At 39.6% G+C, this 27,141-nt stretch overlaps 2 protein-coding genes across 8 annotated transcripts in view; one reads left to right on the top strand and one right to left on the bottom strand.

Moving 5' to 3' along the window:
• ADAM22 (ADAM metallopeptidase domain 22) overlaps window positions 1–12,681 on the top strand; it is a 139,368-nt gene extending 126,687 nt beyond the window's left edge. For all 7 annotated transcript variants that reach the window (XM_054057631.1, XM_054057626.1, XM_054057624.1 and 4 more), the window contains 2 exons: window positions 1,501–1,624; window positions 2,949–12,681. In XM_054057631.1, coding sequence (XP_053913606.1) covers window positions 1,501–1,624; window positions 2,949–2,969 — 145 coding nt within the window. In that variant the 3' untranslated portion in view covers window positions 2,970–12,681. The remainder of the gene's footprint in view (window positions 1–1,500; window positions 1,625–2,948) is intronic.
• SRI (sorcin) lies at window positions 12,433–22,282 on the bottom strand. Its single transcript, XM_009559076.2, has 8 exons — window positions 22,128–22,282; window positions 19,912–19,995; window positions 16,516–16,585; window positions 15,737–15,780; window positions 14,569–14,716; window positions 14,295–14,408; window positions 13,802–13,860; window positions 12,433–13,135 (listed from the first exon to the last, which is right to left on the bottom strand). The coding sequence occupies exons 1-8, from the start codon at window positions 22,176–22,178 to the stop codon at window positions 13,109–13,111; spliced, it is 597 nt and encodes a 198-aa protein (XP_009557371.1). The 5' UTR covers window positions 22,179–22,282; the 3' UTR covers window positions 12,433–13,108.
• Between the last annotated feature and the right edge of the window lie 4,859 nt (window positions 22,283–27,141).

The raw sequence follows: 27,141 nt of genomic DNA, 5'->3' as shown, positions 1-27,141 counted from the left end.
ACTTTATAATTTCCATTGACATCTTGTGGCTTCTGCCCACCATAGGTCATTGTTTGTATGGGAGATAAGAGAGTGTGTTGTTACAGGGAGCTACAGACATAAAAAATTCATGTAGTAGTCCAAAACAAAAGAATGACTATTTAAAGGTAAATTAATTTCACTTATATAATAGGTATACAAAGCAATTCCAGAAACAAAAGAGTCCCCACCTTGTCTGCAATCCTCTCTGAGTGAAAGGACCTGATCCTGCAAATCCAGAAGCCAGGGATGTCAGGCTGTCTGCTGGGGTCGTTCCTGTGGCTCTTTGGTATCAGTGATGGTGCTCATCACTGGGGTCTACACCTGCACAACGTGCAGCCTCCTGCTTTATTTGAGGGCCTTGGAAGACTTGTCTCTAGAAACTGAGAGAGACCTTCCATCTTCAGGGACACGTTAAGTTCAGAAGACAGTAGATAGCAGTGCTCGGGGAAGGTCTCGGTGATGTACCTACACTAGTGAGAGGCCTCCTTTGAAAGATGCCCTCAGTCTGCAGAACAGAACAAGAAAACAAGGTTAAATCATTTTTTCCACTTTGAGGCTTTTCCTCCTGCTTTTATTCTGCCCAGATTTAGAGCCTAATAGGAACCTCTCAAGTGGGAAAAGTGCAGAATCTCAAAACAGAAGCATAAGAGTTTTTCTTGGGTATAAAATTTCAGTCAATAATGTGCTGCTGCCTTATTGACATGAAAAGAATGCCTTTCATGTGATACAAACATTTACTTGCTCCTGCTTACTCTACTCACCTTGTACAGAAATGCTGATTGCCATTGACTAATCAGTCCATTTTTGTATATTCTCATCAGACTCTTTCTTTGGCTGGAACAATATGCACTGTATGATGCTTGCATGTCTAATAATTTGTTATTAGCACTTTGTATATGCCTTTGTTACTTCACAACTAACAGTTTGGCCTCCAAGTGCATGCATTTGTGTAAATTAATGTGTTATAAAATCATAGATTTATTTGCTATGTTTGTATCAATGTAGGAGATGTGTAAGGTATACATACAGACACTGATAATTACCATTTAGTCAGTGGCAGAAGACATTGTTCAGCTTGTATTTACACAATCACTGTTTCTATTTTAGACTTCATAGTGCCATGCCTGTCTTTTAGTTTTGTATTTATTCAATTGCAGATTTGGTGTGTTAATTTTATAATGATTAATTACAGTATTATAGAAAAAAGTTTTAAGAAATCATTTTGGTTATGCAATACAATTCTAATAAGAGGTAGGAAATCCTGTTTTTTTCTTCCAATGTTCCTGAAAGCTATAAAATACCTTTGTTCATATAATGAAATTATTAGACTACAGATCAAACAACTTTATCCCCCCCAATATTGAGCTAATAATAAGCTATACACTTGGTTCTGAACCAAGCTTCAGAGTAATGGCAGTTGCTGTTGCAGTGCTGAGACCCAAAGACATCACATTTATTTTGTGTGTTTCAACATCTCAGGACACTATCTCCTGCAAAGTCTCCATCTTCATCCACTGGATCTATTGCTTCCAGCAGAAAATACCCCTACCCAATGCCACCACTTCCTGACGAGGAGAAAAAAGCCAACAGGCAAAGTGCCAGGGTATGTGTCCGTTTTCTTGGTGCATTTTGTTAGTAGCTTGGTGTACTGGTAGTTTTTCAAAAGGAAAACGTGCCAGATCAGCATCTTTGACTAACAGTGAGAGCAGCAGTGGCATTTCCTTTGTACCCATGGCTCCGGAAGCTGCTGAAGGCTGAGCCTCTGGCAGCAATTAAGGCAGCTTTAGCGGCTGTGTTTACAGATATCCTTTCAAATTGCTCTTAAACCTGCCCTGAAGTCCAGATTTCACTAGTTGTCTAATTTCAAGCCAGGAGTGAGCCCGGGGCAGGTTTGGGCTGTGCAGGGCTGGGAGCCCTGGAACAAGCATCATGTCTTTCCTTCCTTAACACTTCCTGGGGGCTGACGTGGCAAGCGACTCTCATTCAGGATGGCGGATAGCTGCTTTTGGGCTTTATGGAAAGGTAACTACATTGCGGTCAAAGAGGATGTGGAGGGTTTGTATCAAGCCCTTGCAGACCTGGAGAGAAATTGCTGCTGCATGCCTTGAGCCCACCGTGGCCTCCAAAGGTGGGCTGGAACTACTGGAATGTGCTGCAGTGGTGGTACTACGCCACAGGGAGAGATTTCCAGCTGCTACCAAAAGGCAATGCTATCTAGTTCTTCCTTTGTGTCAATTCAGACATAGCAGATATTTGAATAATCAAAAATTCTGAAATTTACTTCAAGAGTTTTACTTTGATGGCTTTAGTTCATATTCTTGTTTCAGATGAGACTCCCATCTCTGTTCTCTGTCCTTATTTCTCCAAGTGAAAAAGGAGCGGAGTGTGACTGAGGGGACCTGCATGCTGCTACCCTCATGTCGTGCTTGGAACAGAAGGTTATGTGAGGGGCAGCACAGGGTGTCCCAGGCTCATGTGGAGCAGAGCAGCTTGGAGGAAGGGCTGCACTGGTGTTTCTTGGCCCTGGAGCTGCCTCGGCACCAGCTCAAATCCATGGCAGAAATTCACACTGCCTTGAGTTAGGCAGAAGAGAGTGGGAAATTAGATGATATGAGTTATTGTAACTGTAAGATAAAAGCAGTCTAGTAGAAAGTTGATGCTACACTGATATTTTTCCTCCAAACTCTCCATACTCCTAGCCATGGACATTTACTGTGCTGACTGCAGGTCTGTGCTGAAATGCTTGAAGCTGCTGACTTTGTGGTATGAACAGATACCCACCAGGAGCTGGGAGACTAAGAACATAGCCGCAATGACTAAAGCGAAGTAGATACCATTCCCTGAGCAAGCTCTTCATGCTGTTTGGGTAACAGCCTGTTTTATCTTGGTGTTCAGTGTGTGTTTGTGTTCCTTTTCCCCCTCTCCAGCTTTGGGAGACGTCCATTTAGCTGCACTGTTTTCCTGGAGTGACATCAGAACTGTTTACTTTGAATTTTATAGAAACTCAGCATCACTGAGTCATTGAACATTCATCTGCTCTTCAGACAATTCGAAAGATCAACAGAGATACCTGTGATCACAGTGAGAACCTCCTCTCACCTGGAAGGGAAAAAAAGCAGTCTTCTTTCCTTTTGGTTGACTAGTATTTTATGGATTTGATGAACAACCAAAATCGTAACAATTAACAGGAGATAATTAGCCCGGATGTGACAAGGCTGCCCCGCATGATGACAGACACACTTACCAAGAATCCCAACTGCAGTCCGTTTGCCATGTAAGAGGTTTTTCTCTGGTTTAATGCAGTGCTGAGTCAGACCAGAGTGGAACTGGGAACACACCTCCTGGAGAGCCCAGCCGATGTAAACGTGTACGCTGTATGCATGGACCTTGTGTTCTTTACTTTCCACGTGTAAGGGATAAACAACATACTGTAGTAGAAATTAGCATGCAGGAGTAAGAAATATAGGATTTTTTTGTGACAGGATTTCAAGCTTTGAAAGGCAACTATTTGACACAAACATCAAACAAACAAGGCTTATATCTTTTTTTTTACCTTATGTGTTTATAATCTCAGTATACAGATTGTATATACGTCAATGTTTGATAATGTCAAAAATCGCTGTTACATGTAAGTGTATTTTGCAAGACACCTAAAGAAACGGTCATGACTAACATTATCACATTTCAAATTTTTAATATTATGAGCAGACAACTTCGGAAATACAGAAAGTATAGTACTGTAAAATTGTGTCTCTCAGAAGGTGATATTTGACCAAAATCCATACTCTCTTTTCAGTATGTTATACTGTCTTGACAATCTCAGTTGTGTGGTAGACTGCAGAAACCAGTACAGCAGCACTTTGTCTTAAGTCATCGTAAGAGGAACCAGCCAAAATGCAGTGTTCAGTGAGATAACCAGTGTATCCTCTCACAGCTGTAATCAAGGATGATTCACCAGACAACAGAGACAGAGTCTCTAAATAATGTGCAGTCCAGGCATACTGGACATTTGCAAATACTTCTAAGTAGACAGTTCAGGATGTGGTGATGTGAAGTCCTTCTGGTGAGAGCTGCTGTGTATTTTTAACAGAGCATTTCAGATCACTGCACTCGATACTAACAGTGCTGGGCAAGTGAACAGTTTCATTGCTATCTTTTATTTGTTACTGGAATCACCTTCATGCACTCGAATGCTGTGCTTGCTGCCCCTGAGGTCCCCTTGACAATTTTTGGGGGCATTAAACTAAGTGATGTGAAACATGTGAGTTTAGCCTAAAAAAACACAGTGTGGGGGGAAACAATACCATGGAGTTGTTAACCTTGTGTAGAAGTGGATGGTTAGATTTTTAACACCTGAGCATTCTAAAGATTGTTGTAAAACAAATGTCTTTTGATTAGGAATTTTCAGTCTGTAAGAAATCAGACCATATTAAATCAGTTTGTAACTTTCCAGCTTTCCAAAATTGACTAATTATTAGCTTAAGGTAGTATCATTGAAGAATAAAACACCCGCTTCAGTGCGATGCAGTTCAATACTTTGCCCAACAGCCGTATGATCAATTAGATATTATTGTGATGGGAACATCTATGGTGTTTCTGACTCTTCTACCTCTTTCACGTGTTTCCTTTAATAAGTGAACTCAACACTTACAGCCTTTTAATATATTTTTTTAACTTTTAAGTCTCTTGATAAAGTCATATATATGTAAGATTAAATTAAGAAAAGTTTAAAGATGTCAGCAGCTGTAAAGTATGTAAGATTTTTACAGACATTATATTTTATGATTAGGCTGTGTGTTGGATTATGACAGAATACTGGCCTTGGAGTTCAAATGATTTTCCTTCACAGTTGGCAGGTTTTGGTAAGTATTTTGGAGAAATACAAATATGAGAGAGTACAAGTGGATGCAGACAGACCATCTGGAAGGAGCCAGTCACTTGTAATTGCTTTAGGAAAAGATTCTGCACTTTTGTGAAGAGTAAATATCTGCCAGCACTGTAGAATATTTTTTGCAAACATTTACTTTGAGTGTAGGTAACTGGATTAAAGATAGTTTATAGCGTACAGCTTGTGAAATTAGGGCCTGAGCTATAATTTCATGAAATCAATGTCTTATTGGCTTCACTGGACTTTGAACAGGACCCCCAAGTTCACCCACGTTAGGACATTATGCGAACCCAACAGCCGCTGTGTTACTCTATTGCCTGGAAGCTGGTTTTCCCTCACATATTAGTATCTTGTCTTTAGTAACTGGACTGTTCATCATGTGCCTTTTATGGTATTTTGTTTGGATACAAACTGGCATGTAATTTTGAATAATCCTGTTACATTTCTGTGCATATTTTATGTTTACCAGTGTTTTCTCTTTCTATTTTGCCTTATCAAGAACCAGCAAGATTTGGCAGACTGAACTGGGTATAACATACTGACTTTGTGTAATGTTCAAAGCTTCTTGTTTTGCAAACAAATGGCTCTCCTAACAGTATTTTCAGTGTAGTGTGTACTTGCAGCTTCTCCCTTGTTTTGGTATAATTAATTTGTAGCATATGATAATACAGTTATATGTGTAGTGTAACTTTTTACAGTCACTTTCACTTTTGGAGGTATTTAGTGACTGAAGAGTCTAGTTACGAGCATTAAGTTTTAGTTAAATAAATACTGACTTTCACTTGGATGGTCTAGAGTGAAAACATCACAGGACTTGGGTTTTTGCAAAGTTCTTCTGCAGAGAATTTTGCATCAGGTTGGTAACTTGAGACTTTGTCATTGCATTAAACCTGACCTGTCAGGGCTGTAGGAGCCTCCAAGGCCAGAGAGGTCAAAGAGAGAAATGGTTTCCTTACATTCTGTGGTTTCCTACTTCTAAAATGTAGTGTGTTAGAAAGCTGCCAGATTCATAATGGTGAAGATTGCAAATATTTTTATCCACTGCAGTTAGCTGCACTGGCAATAGCAATATAAATTGCCGCATAATACCTCATCCATCCTAAAGCAGAGTACTTGGATTGTCAATAAGATAGCTCATTTTGACTCATCGAGACTCATGCTTCTATTTTCATGGTTGGACTCGATGACCCAGTGGGTCCCTTCCAACCTAGTCATTCTATGATTCTATGATTTTGGGTTTTTTCTCTTTTTTTTTTAATTTTAATAAATGAACTAGTTATTGCCAGCTATGCTGTAGATGCCTGTTGAAGTGCGGACCGTATCAGTTCTTCTCAAATAGAAGTAATTGTCCATATAAGGATAGGACCTGCAGGGTAAGCTATATTTGAGTTAGTGTTATATATTTCAATGTGGGAGAAGAATCTTGTATAATTTAAAGTAAAAATTAGTATAACTAACTGATGGAGACTGGAAAATAGAGGTCGTGTCCAAATAATAATGCTGCACACTGATGCCACAGCTTAACAAGTGAAAATTTACCTGCTAATTCTGGATTTGTTGACATAAGAACTTCAGTAATTCATACTATCAACTTTCGGTGAATATACTTGGTCAATATACCAGAAATGATTGTAACTGATAGTTTGCATAAAGTTTTATTATATTTAAATAAGTAGTTTTGAGGAGGTTGTTAATTTCATACATCCTGTCTTTGCTTAAGTTGTGAACTTAGGTCACTGCTTCCTACTTATCTGATTTGAAGCGTGATTTGACTTTGAAGATAGCTACTTCCAAGTGATTTAAGAGTTCCTGATTTATAAGATGTTGAACCTGCTAAGCTGATGTACTCATCAGATAACTTTGTTTGTGCTAATGAACAAATGGACCTTTGAGCTATAGCCTGAATTAAAATCGGAAAGAAATTGTGTCAGTAGCTAATATACTGGATTCCTCTTACCTGAATTCCTGTTGCTGGTTTTAAGTGAACTGAGAGTTCTTGCCAGCACCAACAAGACATTTTTAAAACTAGGGCTAAGAGTAGGCACACGCACTATTACAGACATGCATATAATACAAATTCTGACAAAATTTACAGTCATTTCATTAATGAATGAACTAATAGGATAGCATGTAATGTGAAAGAATGATGAGACCTCATAATCCTACAGGAAAACAAGTCAGCTCTTAGGACTTGCTCCATTGTCAAATCCTATACGTTGCTGCTGTAAGCAAAATTATTGTGCTCCAGTGTAAACTCAGCAAGCTCCTGTTCTCTTCCATCCCCTTTCCACCCCTACTGGAAATCATTTCTGTGAATGATAATTACATCCACTAAGAAGTGTTAGCTGTTTGTGTTAGCTGGCTAAGAAGCTGTGAAGTGAGGTACCTTTCTGCACAGTGGCCTGGAGGTCTTCCCAGGGCTGTTCTGTTAGCGTATCTTTTGCTCTTGTTGCAGTGTACGTGATGGAACCTCATGTCTCGTGTAATTTGCATTGATAAAATCATTTAGGGGCTCAGTCATCCTGGGTCTTTTTCACCCTCTAGCATTGTTGAAGGCTAAGTCTGTGAACCTGGAAGTTGTGATGTGTCCTGTTTCTCTTGCTGCAAATCTGAAGACCATCAATTTCTCTCTCCATTTATTTATCTGTATCATCAGCAGACTGCTTGGGCCACTGTTATCAGTTGACCACAGTGTGAGGTCCTTTACCTCATTTTTAAAGAGCTTGAGCATTCTGGTCTCCTCTGAAGCCATTTTTTCCTCCAGAATAGATTACCATCAGATTGTTGAGTTGAATACCCACTATTTGCATGGCTTCCAAACCACAGGAGACATCGGCAATACGGGATGTGAATTTGATAAGATTTCCTAAAGACAAATATGAATTAACTGCACCTATGTGTACAGCTTGTCATCCCATAACTGCACAGTGGGGCAACATTCCCGTGTGCCCATAACTATTATCTTAATAGAGCAGGAGAAAAGGAAGCCATGAAACTTAGTGTGCAGACAATAGTTAACGATACAGATAGAATTCTTAAGTTGATTTCAGGAGGAAATTAATACTTCCTATCTTCTACTCTAAAAACTCCTTTGACCTGAGTTATTTTCCAAGTCAGCTTACGAAAAACATGTCTGATGCCTCAAGTATGGATGTTGATGTAAACTAAAGCTTTGGGAACAACAGCTTGTACACCCAGCATTCTTGTGGTATCGTCATTCCACAAGTTTTCTGCAGCTATTTTGAAAATCACTACAGCAGTCAACTTTAATGTTATCTTGGCCAAGTAATGAAAACAAACAGTAAAAATAAATTTGGGACACAGAAATGTGGTTGTTTCTCAAACTTCAGAAACTTTGTACCTGACTTCAAAATTGGTTCACCTATAGCCAGCTCTGCTGGGTTTAGTTCTCTAAAATCCAATCTACACCAGTTTCAAAATTGCTTTAGCTAAGCCAGCTTTGAAGTGTTTATAAAAACTTCTGCTATGTAGACAGGCCACAATTGCAATGTAACTCAGAGTGAGATGAGGAACATTATAGAAAGTAAGCGCAGAGCTGTTGAAAAGAAACACATTCTCTAAAGGAGAAGTATATGTGTCTTTCTTACACTATTTGTAATTACTAGAGCATAAAGTGTCAAAGCAACAAGCTATTTTTTTCTGTTTCTGTATTCCTCTGAATAAAAAAAATAAAATTTGGTTAAAATAAATTTTAACGTGAGGCCTTAAGACCTTATATATTCTAACTTTGGCATGGAGAGTCTATTTTTACAACCATGTTAGAAATTCTGTATATAGGCCTGACTGACCTTGTAAGTATAGTGGTGCTAGCAGCTAAACATGCAATATTGTATGGCTCTGTATAACAGTAAATGCTGATTTATTTTGATTATCGGTACAAGAACTCCTGCTCACTGCCTGTGTAGAGAATTTGCATATTTTATGCTTGGAAATACAGCCCAGAACATATTCAAACTGTGAATATATAACCTGATTTTTCTTTTCTTAAGGGCAAAGATATATTACAATAGTAGTGTTTTATATAGAATACAGTACTTATTTTTATTGTTGCATAAATGCAAAATATTTTTTTCAGAATAGCGAAGCATTACATAATTTTTAATCCCCTGGAGAAAACACTATTTATAGTATGACCACTTCTTTCAGCAAAGCTTTTGGGGTGGTGTATATCAATTGGCTCTGCCAGCTTCATTTTGTGCTACTGTTTGTCATTGGCATTGCTGTAAACAAAAAAAAGCTATATATTTTTTCACTTATACTGGCCCTTATGGGTAAAACATTTAGAGAGTCAAGGAGAATCGTGTTTCACCACTGGGGCTGGGCTAGTATTAGCAAAAACAACTGATCTCTACCATATTGTTGTCTTTGCTAGTTAAAATCCTTTAAAGAACATACCTGATGTAATAGAAAAATAAGATTTCTGACAAATGCCAAAATGAAGCATTGCAATTTACAACTTTCTAGCTTTGAGTGTGGTATTTTTGTCATAACCATTACAGGCATTGGGCTGTTGAAGTGAATGAATCTGGCTTTCATGTAGCTACAGAAAATGTTGCTTTTTATAAAATAAAATCATTGTAATTTGGGGTTCTAAATTCCTGCTCACTTTTAATAACAGCATCACAGTATCCACTTCTATGAGATAATTTAATACAAATGCCTGTGGTTTTCAATGTTACTAACATATTGTAACATCAGTAAAGTGACTTTCAATGACAAAAACTGTTGTGTGTATTTTGTTCTCAGAAGTCCTTAACATCTAGCACTTGCTGTTATATAGGTCACCGTAAAAAAAGATGCTGCATGTATGGGGAAAAAAAAGGCTATTAACTAATAACCAAATGCAGATGCTATTTTTAACAGAATACAGATGTTATTTTTCGAATTCCAGGGTTGACAATAATCCTGGAAGCTTCTTGACCTTGGTCTTACGGTTCGACTGTTATCAAAGCAAACCTACAATTACAGTTCCTTAAGTTTGCATGTCTGGGGGAAACTTAGAAATATTATCTACGCTCTAAACTATACTCGATTGCACAGAAGTCAAAAGCAATGACTTCTCTTTTGGGAAAGAGAAACCCTTAATTCTGAGTAACCGGTAACTGTTTCTCCAAAGCAGGTATCTTATTCACATATCCAGATTGCTTACTGAATCTACTCTTAATGGGGAAGCAACTTTTACCTGGGTTTCAGGTTTTACATTGCTTTACAGTGGGTATTTTTAGTTAGATGACAGCAAATTCTGTAGGCACTCCTTAGCAAATTTTTTAGTTTATATCAAAAGATTATTTATTCCATCAGTCCATGTGAATACTGTGTATTTTTGAAATGCTTATGGAAAACAAAAATCAGTGCTTTCTTGGATAAGGTAAAATTTGTGCCTGGTTTTGGAGCAGTGTTACTTTTCTCCCTTTATGTTTACCAGAAGATCCCTGAAGAAGAACCTACTGGTTCACACTTGTCACACCATTTTGCTGCTCAGTAACTGGTTGGTGCTAAAAGAGCAATTCAGCCTGGGGAAATAAATTGAAGTAGACTTAATGTTTGTTATTGATACTCTCATTGGTTCAGACAAGTGCTACGCTTTTACTTTAAAAAAAAAAGAAAAGATAAAAAGGAAAGTAAGCAAGGTAAGCTAAACACATTTTTTTTTAAGCCAAGCTTTTATTTATAGGTTCAGTTTTACTCCTGCATATTATTTCATCAATAATTCTCATGATGTACTGTAAAACTTCATATGTGTATAACAGTGTGGAACTTCTGCCCAGAGAAGCTGTGGATGCCTCATCCCTGGAGATGTCCAAGACCAGGTTGAACGAGGCTATGAGCAACCTATCAAGTAGAAAGTGTCCCTGCTTATGGCAGGGGGGCTGGAACCAGATGATCTCTAAGGTATTTTTCAACCGGGGGTGTCAGGTCATCTAGGAAGTTACACTTATATACAAGAATATTATATTTGATATTCCCTGATGTTTTCTTTCATTATTAGTTTCAGGCCTGTAGTGGATGGAGAACTGTAAGAGCAAAAGCAAAATAAAAAATAATAAACAGCAGATTAAGGTAAAACAGCTTTAGTGAAGGAAAAGAGTGGAGAGGGAAAAAAAGCCATGTAAAGGCAACCACTTTCCACCTCCCACCAGCAGACCACTGTCCCACCAGTCCCCAAGCAACAGCTACTTTGGAGAGACTTAGCCACGCCTACCCCAAATTTATTGCTGAGCATGATGTTTGGTCCACTCGGGCCAGCCCACCTTCAGCCTCCTCACTGCAGCCACAGAGTGGGAAACAAGATTTTTGTGTTGAGCAAGCACTGCTCAGCAACAGTTAAAACACTGATGTGTTATCAATCAGTGCAGTTTCAGTCACAAATCTAAAGCGGAGGACCGTATGGGCTGCTATAAAGATAAACCCGGTAGAAGACCAGAAACACAATTAATCAAAAGTATGAGAGAAATATTGTGTGGGTAATGAGCATTTTGGTAAAGATGTCTCATCCTTTTTAGTGTGAAATTAACACTGTAAGGCTGAATACTGTATGCAAAATGATCTAATCAAAACCCTACAGGAAGAACAGCCTTTGCTTCATACTCTTTACTTTGTCAGCTGTCACAGCTGTCAAAGTTCTGAACGACAGGAGAACTGATGGTGGCTACTTCAGTCAGACAAACCTTTACAGACGGTAATTTTGTTAGAAATGTTGTCTGTAGCATTCCATGTCCTTCCCAGTTTAAGTTGCAACAGGACAGCGTACAATTGTCAGAATGTGGAAGTACAATCATGTCTGTGCATTTAAAATTCCAGGGCAGAAAGAGAACTAGCTCCTGAAATGAAACTAGAAGCAATATGCGAAGTATTCTGAATTTAAACAGTAATACTAGCTGTTTCTTTAGGTGAGACCTGCCAGCTTTGGAGTTATAGCTCAGAAACCAGAGATGTGGATTTCAGTGTCCTTAACAAGCTAGGGTATAAATTACCTTCAAGCAAGCAAGATTTCTGCTCCAAGGATTATTTCTATTGTTTGTGTGGTCATGTACATGTAAGTGTCTAGATACACACATGCAAGTGTAGTTTTGCTTTCATTCTGTAGTGCAAGGGCTCCTCCTCAAAAGTGCTCTAAACTACTAATGTAAGAAACATACTCATGTTAACATTCCCCTGGCATTCTTTGCATTTACAAGGCTACCAAAAGAACATCTATCACTCTTCTGGTGGTGAGTGAAATTAAATATTTTTTTCCCTTAAACATTTCAGGCAAATAAAGACTTTTCTTTCTGTATCTGCTTTCATGTAAATTCTACAACATTGGCAATTACTGTCGTGATCTGAAATACTAGTAATATAGCAAGAAACCCTTGAATGTTGGTTTGCATATAGAGGCAAGCACTACTTGTTAGGGTTTAAGGTGGAGGAGATATAAACATTAACTTACACGTAACTGAAGTCTGACAGCTTAGAAGTTCATTGTCAAAGGGATAAAAACACACAGTGGAGTAATTTTGTATGTTTAAATATGTTTTATATAATGACACAGTGCAAGATTCTTACTGGTACAAAAGTCCCCTATACAAGAAAGAGCACACTGCTAGAAGTGTGCATCCGCATCCCGGCTTATGAGAAGTTCTACAAGGTAGCCTTACGCTCCATGTATGGAGTCACAGATTTCATCCTGAAAATAGCTAGCAGTCTGAAGAAGCAACCTACACTTACTGATGTTCTAACAGAGCAGCATAAAATTACCATTCCAAAAGCAACTTCAGTTTGTACATATGTCTTATGCTTTTAAAGACAAAAGGATATGTATCATCTTATGTCGTATACATGATACTGTTTAAGACAGAAAAGGTAAGTTGCAGTCCAGGTGCTGGTTCTAGTGAAGCAAGTGAAAAAAGGTAATAACATTATAGAAAAACTATCTGCATAACTTGAGTTACACATGATGCATTGCAAGTATACGAAGATAAAAACATCTTTAAGAGTCACAAGTTAGAAATTAAAAACAACCGTACGGGTGTAGTTTGTATTGATTGTCAAAACTAAAAAAGTGCACACGTGTAAAGCAATTCCTTCATAAAATATGCAATTTCCAATATTGAGATACACAATCATTGTAAGATTTGGCAAGGCAAAACACAAACTGGAATGTTAATCATGATCACCCATGGCTTCCATCCTTTTGATTTAGATGCTCATAACACACTGTATGAACTGAAAAAAAGAATAGCCACTTATTAGAAGTATGGTAGAGAACCACTTTTCATTTTTTCTCTTAAAATACTCATTGTCACTACACTTTTCTGTAAACAAATTCAGTCTGTGAACAACAAAACTTTGAAACTAAATATGAAAATAAGCTAATTGTTAAAGAACGCATCTCCTTAATAATGGCAACACGCACACCACACACCACACCACCCCCCCCAGAATGCTTGAATCTAGTGTTCTTCTCTGCACAGATGTGGCCAGAAAGCCAAGACCTACATGCCTGACTGTGTGATTTCTCTCTCTCCATCCTGAACCTCCCCCAGCCTTTCCCAAGTAAAATGTAAATGAAGCCTTAAAATAAACAAACAAAAAATTAAAAAAAAAAGTCACAGAAAGCGATGTTAGCAAGCAATGTAGCTTCTTAGATCTTTTTGAACCATGTTGGCATGAAGTCCAGACAGAAATGCACCACATTTTACAGAACTCTATAAATAAGTTAAAGCTTTTTGAGACAAAACTCAACGAAACCTGGAACCTTTGTGCTCTCAGGTAACACCATAAGAGTACAGAAGACAGACACAAACTCAAATTATTACTGTTTGCCTTCAGTTTTCAGTTTTTCTTTAGTTTTACCCTGCAAGTTTAACTGACTCATTAAAGTTCACTTACATCATCATAATGGAAGTTCACAAAACCTTGCTGAGATGCATCCCTTCTTCTAAAACATTCTGTACAAATACATCAAGAAATAAAACCAACATCAGGTAAGAAGAATTACAGTTAATCAATTTTTAAAAAATGCATTGTACTTTCATTAAATTCCCCCAATTACATGAGTTAGAATTCATGAAGAACACTGCAATTCATTCTCAGACTTAATTTCCTGTTCTTCATTTTCATATTTATCATATACAATACTTTATGTTCCATTGATAAATACAGTTTCCATATTTTGATAACATAAGTCTTCTAGCCTCTGGAATAAAACCTGCATTAGTTTTAAGGCCATTTTTCAATGGGAACTTAAAAAATAATAATTGAAAGAAAACTATTTTGTGCTACAAAGAAGTTAAGGTTGACCCCGAGATAACTGAGTAATCAGATTTTATTAAATAAAAATATATTATGGGGATGATAGTAACAATGCTATAATCCAGCTTACCAGTGAGAGCTCTGAGTTTCACACAGCAGGCTATGTAATCATCAAATGTAATCTTTCCGTGAGTGCTGTATCGCCTTGTGATTGCATTCACTGCCTGTGGGCTCAGTCTAAATCCTATTTAAAAATAAAAAGTCTACATTGAAAAGGCAGGCAAGTTAAGATGATCCAACACATTTCTGATTGAAAATACCATGTGTCAGTTACTGCACGATGTTAACTGAAAATGGGAAATGCTGTAAGTCAGCATCAGAAGCAAGGACATTTCATAACTTACCCATGTTCATCAAGGCTTTCTCCAGTTCTTGACGATCCACTGTACCACTCTGATCGTTGTCAAAACTTAAGAAGTGTTGCTTCCAGCCATTGACCACAGCCCAGAGCTCTTTAAACTCATTAAATCCCAGCGTGCCAGACATATCCCTCTGATTCCAAAGGTAAGAAAAACATTTCTTAACTTAAAAAATGTAAAAGAGTCCTCTCTTCAATGGAAACTCATGTTTTTATCATCTGTATTTAAAAACTTTCTCAAAGGTCAATATGAACAATTTTACTATTATTAATTTTTCTGGTAGAAAAATAACTGGCACATTGCACAGCACAGACAGAGGGAATACTACTGATCAAAACTAAAGGCCAGAGAACTTGCTCTTCCCACTTCTCAGCGAAATCTGATAAAACTATTTGTTCTTTGTGAATTTAACTTATTTCACACACTTTTATCTGAAGCAGTATAATTGTTACCAATAAAATACAGATCCAAAGTAAAACCAGATGACCAATGAAAAACTACTTCAAGTTAGAATAATACCAGTTCTCTTGCATTCTAGGTATTTTATTCAAGGTGAGCTCGAAGCCCTTCCTGTTTTATACATGCTTTTTTTTTTTTTTATAAATGGCAAAACATTTGAACATGAAGATTTAAGTTTTGACTAAAAAAACCCAAAGACTCCAGCCTTGCGCGTATGCCTACATCTTACACAGGTTCCGCTGCTGAATGCCATACACCATCCCATTAGACATTCAAACCTGATTCATTCAAGCAACAGTACTTAGGGGGATGTGGTCTGTATTCAGGCTCTGTAGTACAAATGCTTAATTCATTAGGAAGAATTAGAATGTTGTTCAATTTGAAAAGCACAACGAGTGATTTGTACAAAACTCTGTTCTGAACGCCCAGATGTGACTCTTTGTACATTCAATGCAGAAACAGTTCCTTAGGGATACCACTTGTTGTAAGACAATTAGTCACCAAGAGCCTTATTTATTACAATTATTATTTAATCCTGTAAAATATGTAAGAATGGAATTTTGTAGTTCCCCAACCATAATACTTCTGAAGTCAAGGATTAAGGGTATCATAACACATTTCTGAAATTTTCAGCACCCTCTCACATCTTTGCATACGTAACAGAAAAATGTTTATCTTTCATAGTAAAGGATACATCCAGCATTGAGATCATGAGTCTGCAAGTCTCCAAGTTGAAAGCTGTTTAAATTTAAAAAAAAGGGAGAATAAGTTATATTAAAATAATAATTTTTGGGTTTGCCTACATTTAAAATTTTAAATCGCTTTTTATGATATACTGATAATATGTTATAATGTATAAAATATTATATAATTGCTTCTACTGTATACAGTCATACCATATTTTGATCCAAATAAGAGCTTTTAATCATTTCTTGTTAGAAAAGCTGACAGTGGACAATCTGGAGGCAATTTAATTTATCTTTACAATTAATTTTCTCTTATGTCAATCCATAAAGGTTTTAAAGTGGTGTTTTATATTTCACTATAGACACCACTTAAGCAAGACAGTTTTACTCAAGGAAGCTCGATTTTGTAAACAGAAAACTAGATATCCCGACAGAGGAGTCCTGCTACACAATTTTTTTGGTCAGTATCAAAGCTCAATTTGAAAAGAAAGCAAAACACCTTTTTAAGAACTGGTTGTCCATTACAAAACAAAACACTTCAAATCCACAGCTCAGTAGCGAGGAACTAAGGAGGGTGAGAAAGGAAGTCCTATACACACAGAACCCAATTCAGAGAACTTAGCATTTCAAAGTAGTCTATAAGGAAAGAAAGCCCATTTACCATGCAAATGAAAACTCAAAAAACTCTGCAGAAGGCACAACTACAAGCATTGTCTAGTAGACGCCAGAAGAATTAGTATGCTTTAGGGTTGGTTTTTTTTTTGGTGAATTTAAATCATTAACTTACGTTTATACGATCCTGCAATCCCTGACTGGGTGAGACATCTCTGTAGCTCATCAGCATCTATTTGTCCATCCTTTCGATAACAGAAGATGTATCAGCTATTGTTTTAATTCCCTCTACCAGGCTGGTTATTCCCAGTACCCACTCCCTTTTCAGCAGCATTAATTTAGTTACCTTTTCAAAAACCAACTGATTACCTGTCTGCTATATGACAGAAACTACCTTTTATAACCCATGTCTGTAACGATATTTCTTGCATCAATATTTTTGATTACCTGTCTGCTATATGACAGAATCTGCCTTTTATGACCCATGTCTGTAATGATGCTTCTTGCACTGATATTTTTGCAATATGCATTAGCATCCAGTGATGTAACAACAACTGAACAGGATTGGCATGTTTGCTCTAAATCTAACTTTTTAAAAGAAAACGAACCATATCAAACACAGGTAGTGTATACTCGACAGCCAGCTGCACAGAAAACAAGGTGCTAAATTTGGAACAGAAAGACAGCTTTCCTTAAAGTACTAATGTTAACTTAGTGGGTACTGTAGTCACTTTAGATTATATGTTTATAATCTCACTGCTACAGTATGAAATCTGGAACCCAGATCATACGCAACCTCTTCTCAAGACAGCCTTAAGACCTGCAAATCTAAAAAAGGATTGGTTTGGGGGGAATAGTAAGTTGTTAGAAAAATGAGCAAAAGCAGAAAGCAAAGAATTTTAAAAGAAACCCAAAACAAGCCCAGAAAAGACAGCCATCTGCGTGGTTTGGAAAAAGACTCACTTCCAACACATCCTGGTCAGGGCTACATAGAGAAAACAACTGCCAATTCACAGAAAGCAACGAGCTGTCAGAAGTGCAGTTGGAATTCTAGATCACATTCTTCACACACCTAACATGAAGTTCAGTTCACAGAAAGTTTAATTTGTTTGACAGAACATTATATCTGTAGATAGAAAAAATTATGTGACTTCTGTAAAGCACTAAAAGGGAAAAAGAGAGCTGATTTATATTTGAAACAAATTTATTTGCCCCAGCATTTTCCTAATGTTTTTGTATCAATTACGCATTTTTTTTTTCTTCTTTTGTTATAGAACAGAGATACTCTACTAAATGTCACAACCTGGTAACAGCCAGGTAACTTTCAGAAATGAAGTATCATTACTTATAGGACAAAGTAGTTAATATGTTAAAAGATATTTGATAAGGTCTGATATAAAAAGCAACAAATTTTTGAATCTATGTACAATTAATGGCAGCTAAACCCCAAATTGTTTCCAATCTACTCTAACCACAGAGATGTATTTAAAACTTCACACTCGCAGGAATATAAACACAAATGGAGATTTGAAAAGCCATGCACATTAAGCAGCAAATCTTTTCAAAGCCCTTGTGTCTTCTCAAACAAAGGCAGGATCTGTGTAACTCGGTAAGAGGCAGGAAGACAGAAAAGCATGATTTGTAATCATGATTAACATTACCAAAAACATGCTTGGCTTTTGTTTTTTTCTGAAGTAGAACTTAAACAGTTAAACTAGACAAGGCATACGGGCTTTGCAAACAGACCAAAAAATGAAAGTTATTACTTCCTACAAAGACAGACTCAAATAATTGAATAAATATTTGGAACAATACTTTTCACTTTCTTCTGTAAATAAAGGAAACATATTCCTCAAATCTAAGACAAAATCTCTGTTGTAAAACTAATACAAGGAAAGCTCAGAGATAACATCATATGCTATACAGGCACAAAACAGAGAGAGCAGCAGACTACAACTAATTCTACAATAAGTACTTGAGGAAAACTGAGAGATGTTTATTTTACAGACTTGCACAAATGGCTGTAAAAGCAATTGATAATTTATCTGTTCCATTTCACTGCCTCCTTACTGTTTTAACTTCTGCACAGCCACTGGACTCTGAAACTTCCAGTTCCAAGAGAACATTTCAAAAGCTACCGGTTCACTTTCTTAAGGAGTGATTTCTACAAAAAGAAAGTATTTAAGAGTACTAACTTACGTACTCTTAAGTGGTAACTTGATCGTATCCATCAGCTCAATGTTTCCACAGCTTTCAGTAACCATGCCTCACTGAGTATGGTCCATGCTTTGCTGAAGTCCACCTCTTGCCACCTCTTCTCCACAGGACTGCATCCTGTTTGCTGTTACCTCCCTTTCTGTTTACCCTAGGAGGTTACTCACTTTTCCATTGTCAGTTACTGGCTCCACAGCCGATTCCTGGCACGCATCCCAGTGGCACCTGGATGCAGAGGTGTCTCAACTGGCTGGTAAACTTTCAGTACATTCAGCAGAATTCAGCTCGGGCCTCCACCTCCCCAGAGGCCTGCCTCACTATGCACAGGTCACATTCCAGTGTTCTCCTCTACTACAAAAATACATGGTCTACATATTTTCATAAGCAATGTTAAAGAACTAACACATAGGCTGTCAGATGCATTATTAACTCAAAAAATAATGTAGAGAACAAACCCAAATTACATTCCTAAGCTGGGAATTTAAACATCAGCTTATATTGCTGAATTCAAGCCTTCGTGTTGTGGTTATGTCTACCTGTGGATAACTGATCCAGGAGCAGAGTTTTAGATCTGCATACAATCTGGAAGCATGCAATAAATAGCTCCACATAAGGCCAATAAAGACAGAACTTCAGCTCAATAAACCTAAGTTATTTGCTCCTAAACTTCAAAATATCATTCAAGAACTACTTACTTCAACTAATACCCATAATTATACTAAAACAATATACACAATAAAATTACAGGATAGAAATTAAAAGTGTAGTGCAGAATGACAGGCAGGAAAAAAAGAAAGGTCTAAATCCTAAGTTGTGACTGCCGTTTCCCTTAAAAGAATAATCACCCCACACTACCAGCAAACTCAGATATTGGCACAACTCCAAACTGCTTTTCCATTTGTGAGTCTATTGAGATTATTTAATTATCTCCTTCTTAATAGTATTTCCTGGTCCTAGCCACAGTCTACGCTTCCCATTGTTTCTGGCTTTTCTACTGAAGCTGACAGCATTCCCTAACCCAGAGCTGAGTCACAATTCAGTTACATGTAACTATGTAGTCTCTGAATATACTTATATAGGAAAAACAGAGCCTACATGCATGCACGAATTTACACAAACATACAAAACCTATATAGAAATGAACAGCATTATTCAAACTCTATAGTTACTGTGTGTATATAGCTACTTAGCATAGTTATACAGCTCTACGTAGCAGACAGACTAAGTAAAAACATCTTGTTGGCTTTTTAAAAATTTGAAAAAAGTTTTTCTTGCTGCAAATTCCTCTTTCCAAAAGCTAATGTAGAAATTAGTTCCCAGAATAGATAAACAAACAAACAATATTGTAGAAGTTTACCTGCCCTGCAACTGCAGCAAAATAACCATACAAAGGATCCTGGGCTTGTCCAGGGAATGCTGGTCCTCCTGGGGCTCCTCCATACTTTAGAAATCAAGAAGAAAATTTCAAATCAATGATTCATTTAACTGCTATGAAGCTGCAGTGTTTGTACTTAAGAAACAACTTGTGTTTTCATACACACACCATGTAAAAAAAGTTGAACCAACCAAAAAATAAATCCTTAGATAAAATAAAGACAAAATTGTGGTATCAAATAGAATCATAGAATAGTTTGGCTTGGAAGGGACCTTAAAGATTATCCAGTTCCAACCCCCCTGCCATGGGCAGGGACACCTCCTACTAGATCTGGCTGTCCAAGGCCCCATTCAACCTGGCCCTGAACACATCCAGGAATGGGGCAACCACAGCTTCCCTGGGCAGCCTGTGCCAGTGTCTCACCACTCCCATCATGAAGAAATTCCTCCTCATGTCTAGTCTAAATCTGCTCCTCTCCAGTTTATACCCACTGCCCCTCATCCTATCACTACATGCCTTTGTAAAAAGTCCCTCTCCATCTTTCTTGTAGACCCTGAAATATGTCCATTTGTTGTAATTTAAGCAGATCAGTGTAAAATCTTGCACAGGAGCAATGTGCATCATGCTATATCTCATCAAGGTGGACCTTTAGCCTCCCACTACCATAAAATTGCATACTCAAGATAGGATGACTGCGGCACTGCAGTTTTCTTTCCACTTCAGAAGACCTGAGCAAGACAGACCTCTGGGGAAAATACTTGGAAGACTAAGCATGGATTTTTTTAAATAAAATTGATTGTTAACTGAAAATCATGGAATGAAAGAAGTTAATCGTGTTTGACCAAGTTCAACCAACAATCTGTGTAACAGAGACTACACCCTTTCTGCAGATGGTCAGACTCTAACCAGGAGCACCTTACTCTTCGAAGCTGCCTCATGATTTACAGCCCCAGGAGAGCTTGACACAAGGTGTGAGGGATGGCAGCTTGCTCGTGGGCAGCGACATAGAATCATAGACTCACCAGATTGGAAAAGATCTCCGAGATCATTGAGTTCGACCTATCTGCTACTGCTATCTGCTCCTAATCCATATCCTTAAGTACCTAATCTACTAGTCTTTTAAATATCTCTAGGGACAGTGATTTAACCACCTCCCTGGGCAGCCTGTTCCAGTGCCCGATTACCATTTTGGTGAAAAATTTTTTCCTGATGACCAATCTGAACTCCACCTGGTGCAGCCTGAGGCCATTCCCCCTTGTCCTATCACCTGTCACTTGGGAGAAGAGGCCAGCCCCCTCCTCTAAATCCCCTTTCAGGTAGCTGTAGAGAGCAATAAGGTCTCCCCTCAGCCTCCTCTTCTCCAGGCTAAACAACCCCAGTTCCTTCAGCCACTCCACATAAGACTTGTTCTCCAGCCTCCTCACCAGCTTCATTGCTCTTCTCTGGACACGCTCCAGAGCCTCAACATCCTTCTTGTAGCGAGCGGCCCCAAACCAAACACAGTATTTGAGGTGCAGTCTCACCAGTGCTGAGTACAGCAGCAGAATAACCTCCCTAGACCTGCTGGCCACGATGTTTCTGATACAAGCCAAGCTGCCATTGGCCTTCTTGGCCACCTGGGCACACTGCTGGCTCATGTTCAGTCACTGTCAATCAACATTTCCACGTACTTCTTTGCCAGACAGCTTTCCAGCCACTTTTCCCCAAGCCTGTAGCACTGCACAGAGTTGTTGTGTCCCAAGTGCAGAACTCCGCATTTGGCCTTGTTAAACATCCCATTGGTCTCAGCTCATCGGTCCAGCCTGCTCAGAGCCCTTTGCAGAGCTTCCCTACCTTCCAGCAGATCGACACTTCCTCCAAGCTTAGTGTCGCCTGCGAACTTCGAAGGGTACATTCAATGCCTTAGTTCAGGCCATTGACAAAGACATTGAACAGGACTGGACCCAGCACTAAGCGCTGAGGAAACACCTCCAGAAAGCACCATGGCCCGCCGCGATGCGCCCCCTCCCTCCGCCCTGGAGCCCCCGCCGCCACCGGAGCCTCGGACCCCGCGGGCGGCACAGAGGGCCCGGGGGGAAGGCAGGGGAAGGGCTGCCCCACCCCAGGCGCTATCGCCCGCGCCGCAGCCGGGCTGCCCCGCGGCTCCGAGCTCCGCCACCCCCGCAACTCGAGCCCGACGCCCGCCAGCCCCCGCTCACCCCGCCCTGGTAGAAACCGCCGCCGGGCGCCGGCTGTCCGGGAAACGCCATCTTGGGCTGGCACCTGCCCCACCGCGCCCGCCTCGCCGGGGCGCAACCACCCGCGCAGGAAGGGGGGGCGCTGGGGCAGCCTACGGGCTGTGTAAAGGGCTCGAGCTGGAAGCTCTGCCTCTCCTGGGGGACAAGAGGCTGTCTGCGGACACCGTCGCAGCCGGGCAGGGTAAAGCGGTGCTGTCGGGAGCTGAAGGAACCATCCTCCCGCAGGGTGGTACAGGCCGCCCCCCTTTTCCCCGGGGTGGTACAAGCCGCCGGCCCGGGTCCGCCTGTTCCACGGTGCCGGGTCCCGCCCGTGGAGGGGTGCGGTGGGTTCCGCTCCCCGTGGGGGTGCGCCGGAGTGGACGGGGAGCGCTACGGGCGCTGGCGGTAACGAAAATGCCGACAAATAAAACTCTCTAAGACTAGTTTTGGAACTTTAGAAAGCACCTTTAACCAGGCCGGGGCAACGTGAGGGCGTGATCTCCATCAATCATGTGCAACGAGACTAGAGCTGGTTACGGAATGTATTTCCTGCTTACATGCAAATATATGCGTTTTCCCAGAAATCTTATGCATATTCTATTACTTTCCAAGGTTTAATTTTAATGTTGTTATGAAACTTCACAACAGTCGAAACTCTTGCTAACTTGGAGCTGTGGAGGCTGCTCTGCCTGACTTTGCATTTGAGATAGGGAAAGACTGCAAACAGGTGGTCACAGAAGGAGGCGCATCTGTTAGCACAGAGCACGCTGGACACAGGACGATAACATCATAGAATGAACAGTGTCTGGAAAAACACTGTCCAAAAGGAAACATGATATCAGAGGGACATTCTGTCTAACTTTCACAAATGCAATTACTTAGATGAAACTTTAGCTTAAATCAAAGTGTTCCACTTCTTGTAACTACTTCTTGTAATTACTTCTTGTAACTACTACAGGAGAAGAGCAACAAAGCTGGTGAGAGGGCTGGAGAACAAGTCTTATCAGGAGCGGCTGAGAGAGCTGGGGTTGTTTAGCCTGGAGAAGAGGAGGCTGAGGGGAGACCTTATTACTCTCTACAACTACCTGAAAGGAGGTTGTGGAGAGGAGGGAGCTGGCCTCTTCTCCCAAGTGACAGGGGACAGGACAAGAGGGAATGGCTTGAAGCTCCACCAGGGGAGGTTCAGGCTGGATATCAGAAAAAAATTCTTCACAGAAAGAGTCATTGGGCACTGGCAGAGGCTGCCCAGGGAGGTGGTCGAGTCACCTTCCCTGGAGGTGTTTAAGGAACGGGTGGATGAAGTGCTTAGGGACATGGTTTAGTGGCAGATAGGAATGGTTGGACTCAATTATCTAAGAGGTCTTTTCCAACCTAGTGATTCTATTCTTCTGTGATTCTTGTACCACTGGAGGATGTGGGGCCGGTGGAGGGGAGCACATTCTGCAGGACACAAGCAGGGGGCAGCGGCTGGGAAGGGGCGTCCTGGCATACACGAGGGGCTGCCCTTGGCTGCACGTTCCAAACCGTACGGCATTTGGAAAGCACTGACCCTGCTCCCTTGTGAACTGCCTGTGTTGGTGTGAAATTGGTCTTTAAATTGCCCATCTGTGATTTACAAGAAGTCCATGAACTCAGTAGTTTGCGCGTATGTATCGCGGAATGCCTTGTTACACATGTCCTCATCCTATTTTGGTCCTGTAGCTTTCTCCTTAAAGTCTGAACACCTACCTGTGGTCCTAAACACAGAAAAAATGGGTAAGTTGCATAATTTCTCCTCAGGTCTGTTGGTCTCAATTCCTTGGAGAAGGAACGATGGAGGAATGGTAATGTCCTGTTGGATTTAGGAAGCCTTTTTGTGCTGGCTGCCACCAGCAGAGCTCAGTCTGAGGCCTCTCCAGTTTTGGAGATCAGCTGGAGGAGTCTCTGCTTTTTTTCAACAACTTCCTCTAGGTTAGAGGATCTCACTGGTACAATCCATGTTTTAATCTTTATTGGTGTTCACTGTGCCTGTTTCTTGTTGGCTTTCTGGAGGACTTCTTGGCTCAGGCTTTTACCTCCTCTGCTGCCTGAACAAAACTGCTGCTGATTTGGTTAAGGGTGGGGTTGAGTGCATCTGTCACACTAATGTATAGTGAAGTTTTCATTAGGAGTGAGTTACCCTTCTCACCTTCTAAGTGATCCAGTAAACAGAGCTTTCAGATAAGATCTACATAGCATATATTTTTATTATTTCAGCACCATTTACACTGATACTCTTAAGAGTGGCCAGTAACATGAACGTAAGCACTGTGGCATTCTGTGAAATTTAGTATTCAATAGAGTTGCCAAATGAAAGAAACAAATCACTGTGTAATACGTGCCTCACACAGGACAGCATATAGAAAGCCCACATTTTCAGGGCAGATGAAGTGCCCTAAAATCTAGTCACAGGTCACATTCATTGCCTGTACCATACAGTCTCACAGTGAACAAAGGCTAGCATAAACCCACTACAAGTCACACACTTTATGCTCACCTGTCTTCCCTCCCTCTGACCCACTAAATCTGCATACATTTAGCCCTAACATAAGGATGCACATGGTGTGGGAGTTCAGCCAACCTGAACGGAAAGCCTTGAGCCACACTGTGCTGGCAGTTGTATTCCCATCTAGTGTAGTGGCTGGGAGCTCAGCGCTAGGACATCACGCTCTCCTGGCAAACCTGGTGTGGAATTTGTCCTTTCCAGAACAGCAATAAAAGAAGCTAAGGAGGCGGCAGGGAATAAAAGTGTAAAGTTCAAATTTCCTGAAGTGTTTACTTAGCACATCTGAGGGGATAAAAACTTAAGAATAAGTATATTACTTAAGGAGGGGCAAAATATCATCTCCTTACCCTTTTAATTGCCATAACTAGAGAACAGGCATAAATTCATAGAATCATAGAATTGTTTAGGTTGGAAAAGACCTTTAAGAACATCAGGTCCAACCGTAAACTTAACACTGTCAAGTACACCACTAAACCATGTCCCTCAATACCACACCTACACATCTTTTAAGTACCCCCAGGCATGGTGATTCCGGGAAGCCTGTTCTAATGCTTGACAACCCTTTTTTTTCCCCCCTAATAACCAATCTAAATCTCCCCTGGTGAAGACAGTGGAAAGGTCAATATAGTACAGATCAGAATAATGTCTCCCTCGGTGCCTAGAATGAATGGTGCTCCACTGTTCTGCTGCTTTTTTTTTCTCTTTGACACCACCCTTTCTTTTTCAATAGAAAATATACTGCACATTATTTATATTTAGTTCTGCAGCCGGTTATTTTGTACAAAGATTTTCTGCAATAGCCAAGTTTTATGTTAGTTTCATCAAATCATACACTTGAGAGGACAGGGGACAGGGTAAGGCATTTTTGTCACTTTACAGGTAAAGAGAGTATGGAGATCAAAATTTTCTATAAATTTTGATGGCCCAGTTTGAGCTACCTTAATTTTCTGCAACCCAGTATAACTTCCAGACTTACCGTTCCCTCCAGCTGCTTTATCAGATGGTTCAGTGGTGACCACCTCATTTCATACTCCTTCCTTTCTTTTTTTTTCTCTGTGTTCAGCATTGTGGGAATTCTTCATCACTCACTGGACATCAGCAAGAGTATCATTGAAGGCCTAAGGCAAGATAACCTTAACTGTGTATAGTGCAGCTAATGAAGTTATGAATTACCAAGTTTATTTAATTATAAATATAACAGTTTGTTCATTCTCCAGACATGAGTTCTTTACAGGACCAAAGCTAAAATGCTGGTTTTCAGTAACAACATTATTATCTAAGATTTTGCTGCTTGTAGTTTGATGGTTCCCAAGATGATATTTAATTGTGAAAGTTATAATTACAGTATAAAGACATTGGAAGATAACAGTGATGCCTGTCTGTGACTTGAAAAGAAAGTTACAATTCTGCTTTGCCTATCGCTTTGCAACTGATCTTTATTCCTTTACCGTGTACCTTATTTCAAAACCTTCAGTACTGAAGATTTGGATAATTTAAAACAGATTGATGAGAACTAAAGCAAATCATGCAAGCTCCTTTAATCCTTTGGATGAATATACACGGGGTCAAGATCTAGATCTCTGTTTTTGCCAGACAGAAGCCGAAGTATGAAAATGAACTGTATAAATGATTGCAGTACAGAGTGAGTTCAGCAATAAGGCATCTGATTCCCCCTGTACAGCACTTTTTGCAATCATATGTGCTAGCATTTATGTTCTGATATAAATTATAATAATATGCTACTTTACCTTCTGATAGGGCAGGATTTGGCTATACTGGCTAGGAGATAAGCATTAGCTTGTAAAACTCCTAGGTGCAGATGGAAAGAAGGTGCTGCTAAGGCCGATTCTTCTTCATGGGTATCCAGCTGCAAGAGGGTATTCCTAGTCCACTTCCAGTTTTATGAATGATTTAATTAAAAATCAGTGTCTATCTAATGAAAAAATGGACAAATGGTCCAGGAGGCCAAGCCTGAAATGCATATATGATCTGTGGGCTAAAGAAAAAGATCCTACTTGTTTGTTCTCTTGTTTAAATTTTCAGTTCCACGGTGGTTTTGTTTTACTATGTGGGCTGAAGTATGTTGTTTTACAAAATTGCCTTAAGCTAGAAATTTAAAGGATGCCTTGTTCTTACATAGCCTGAAACTAGTTTCTGCCACTTTGTGGGTGAAACCCTTATGTGTTAGGGTAGCTACACTACCCTGTGAATTAGTTATGCAAAAAAAAATGATGACATTGTGCTGTTCTCCCCACCATGTTTTGCAGTGAACTCAGTTCTGCCAAGTGATCCAGTTGGAGGATTTATTAATTATGCTATGCCTGAGTACCAAAATGGTGGTAGCTATGAAATAAGATCATAGCTGGTTAGTTAGCCATAGAGCAGTACTTCTGGGCAGAAAACCATCATGTAGAGTGCAGAAATCATGTTTGAGATGTCTAAATTCTGTGATTGTCTCCATTAGGTGCCTGA

Source organism: Cuculus canorus, chromosome 2 (assembly GCF_017976375.1).
Source record: "Cuculus canorus isolate bCucCan1 chromosome 2, bCucCan1.pri, whole genome shotgun sequence".
In the NCBI taxonomy this organism is placed as follows: domain Eukaryota; kingdom Metazoa; phylum Chordata; class Aves; order Cuculiformes; family Cuculidae; genus Cuculus; species Cuculus canorus.
This window is presented reverse-complemented; position numbering and strand designations above follow the sequence as displayed.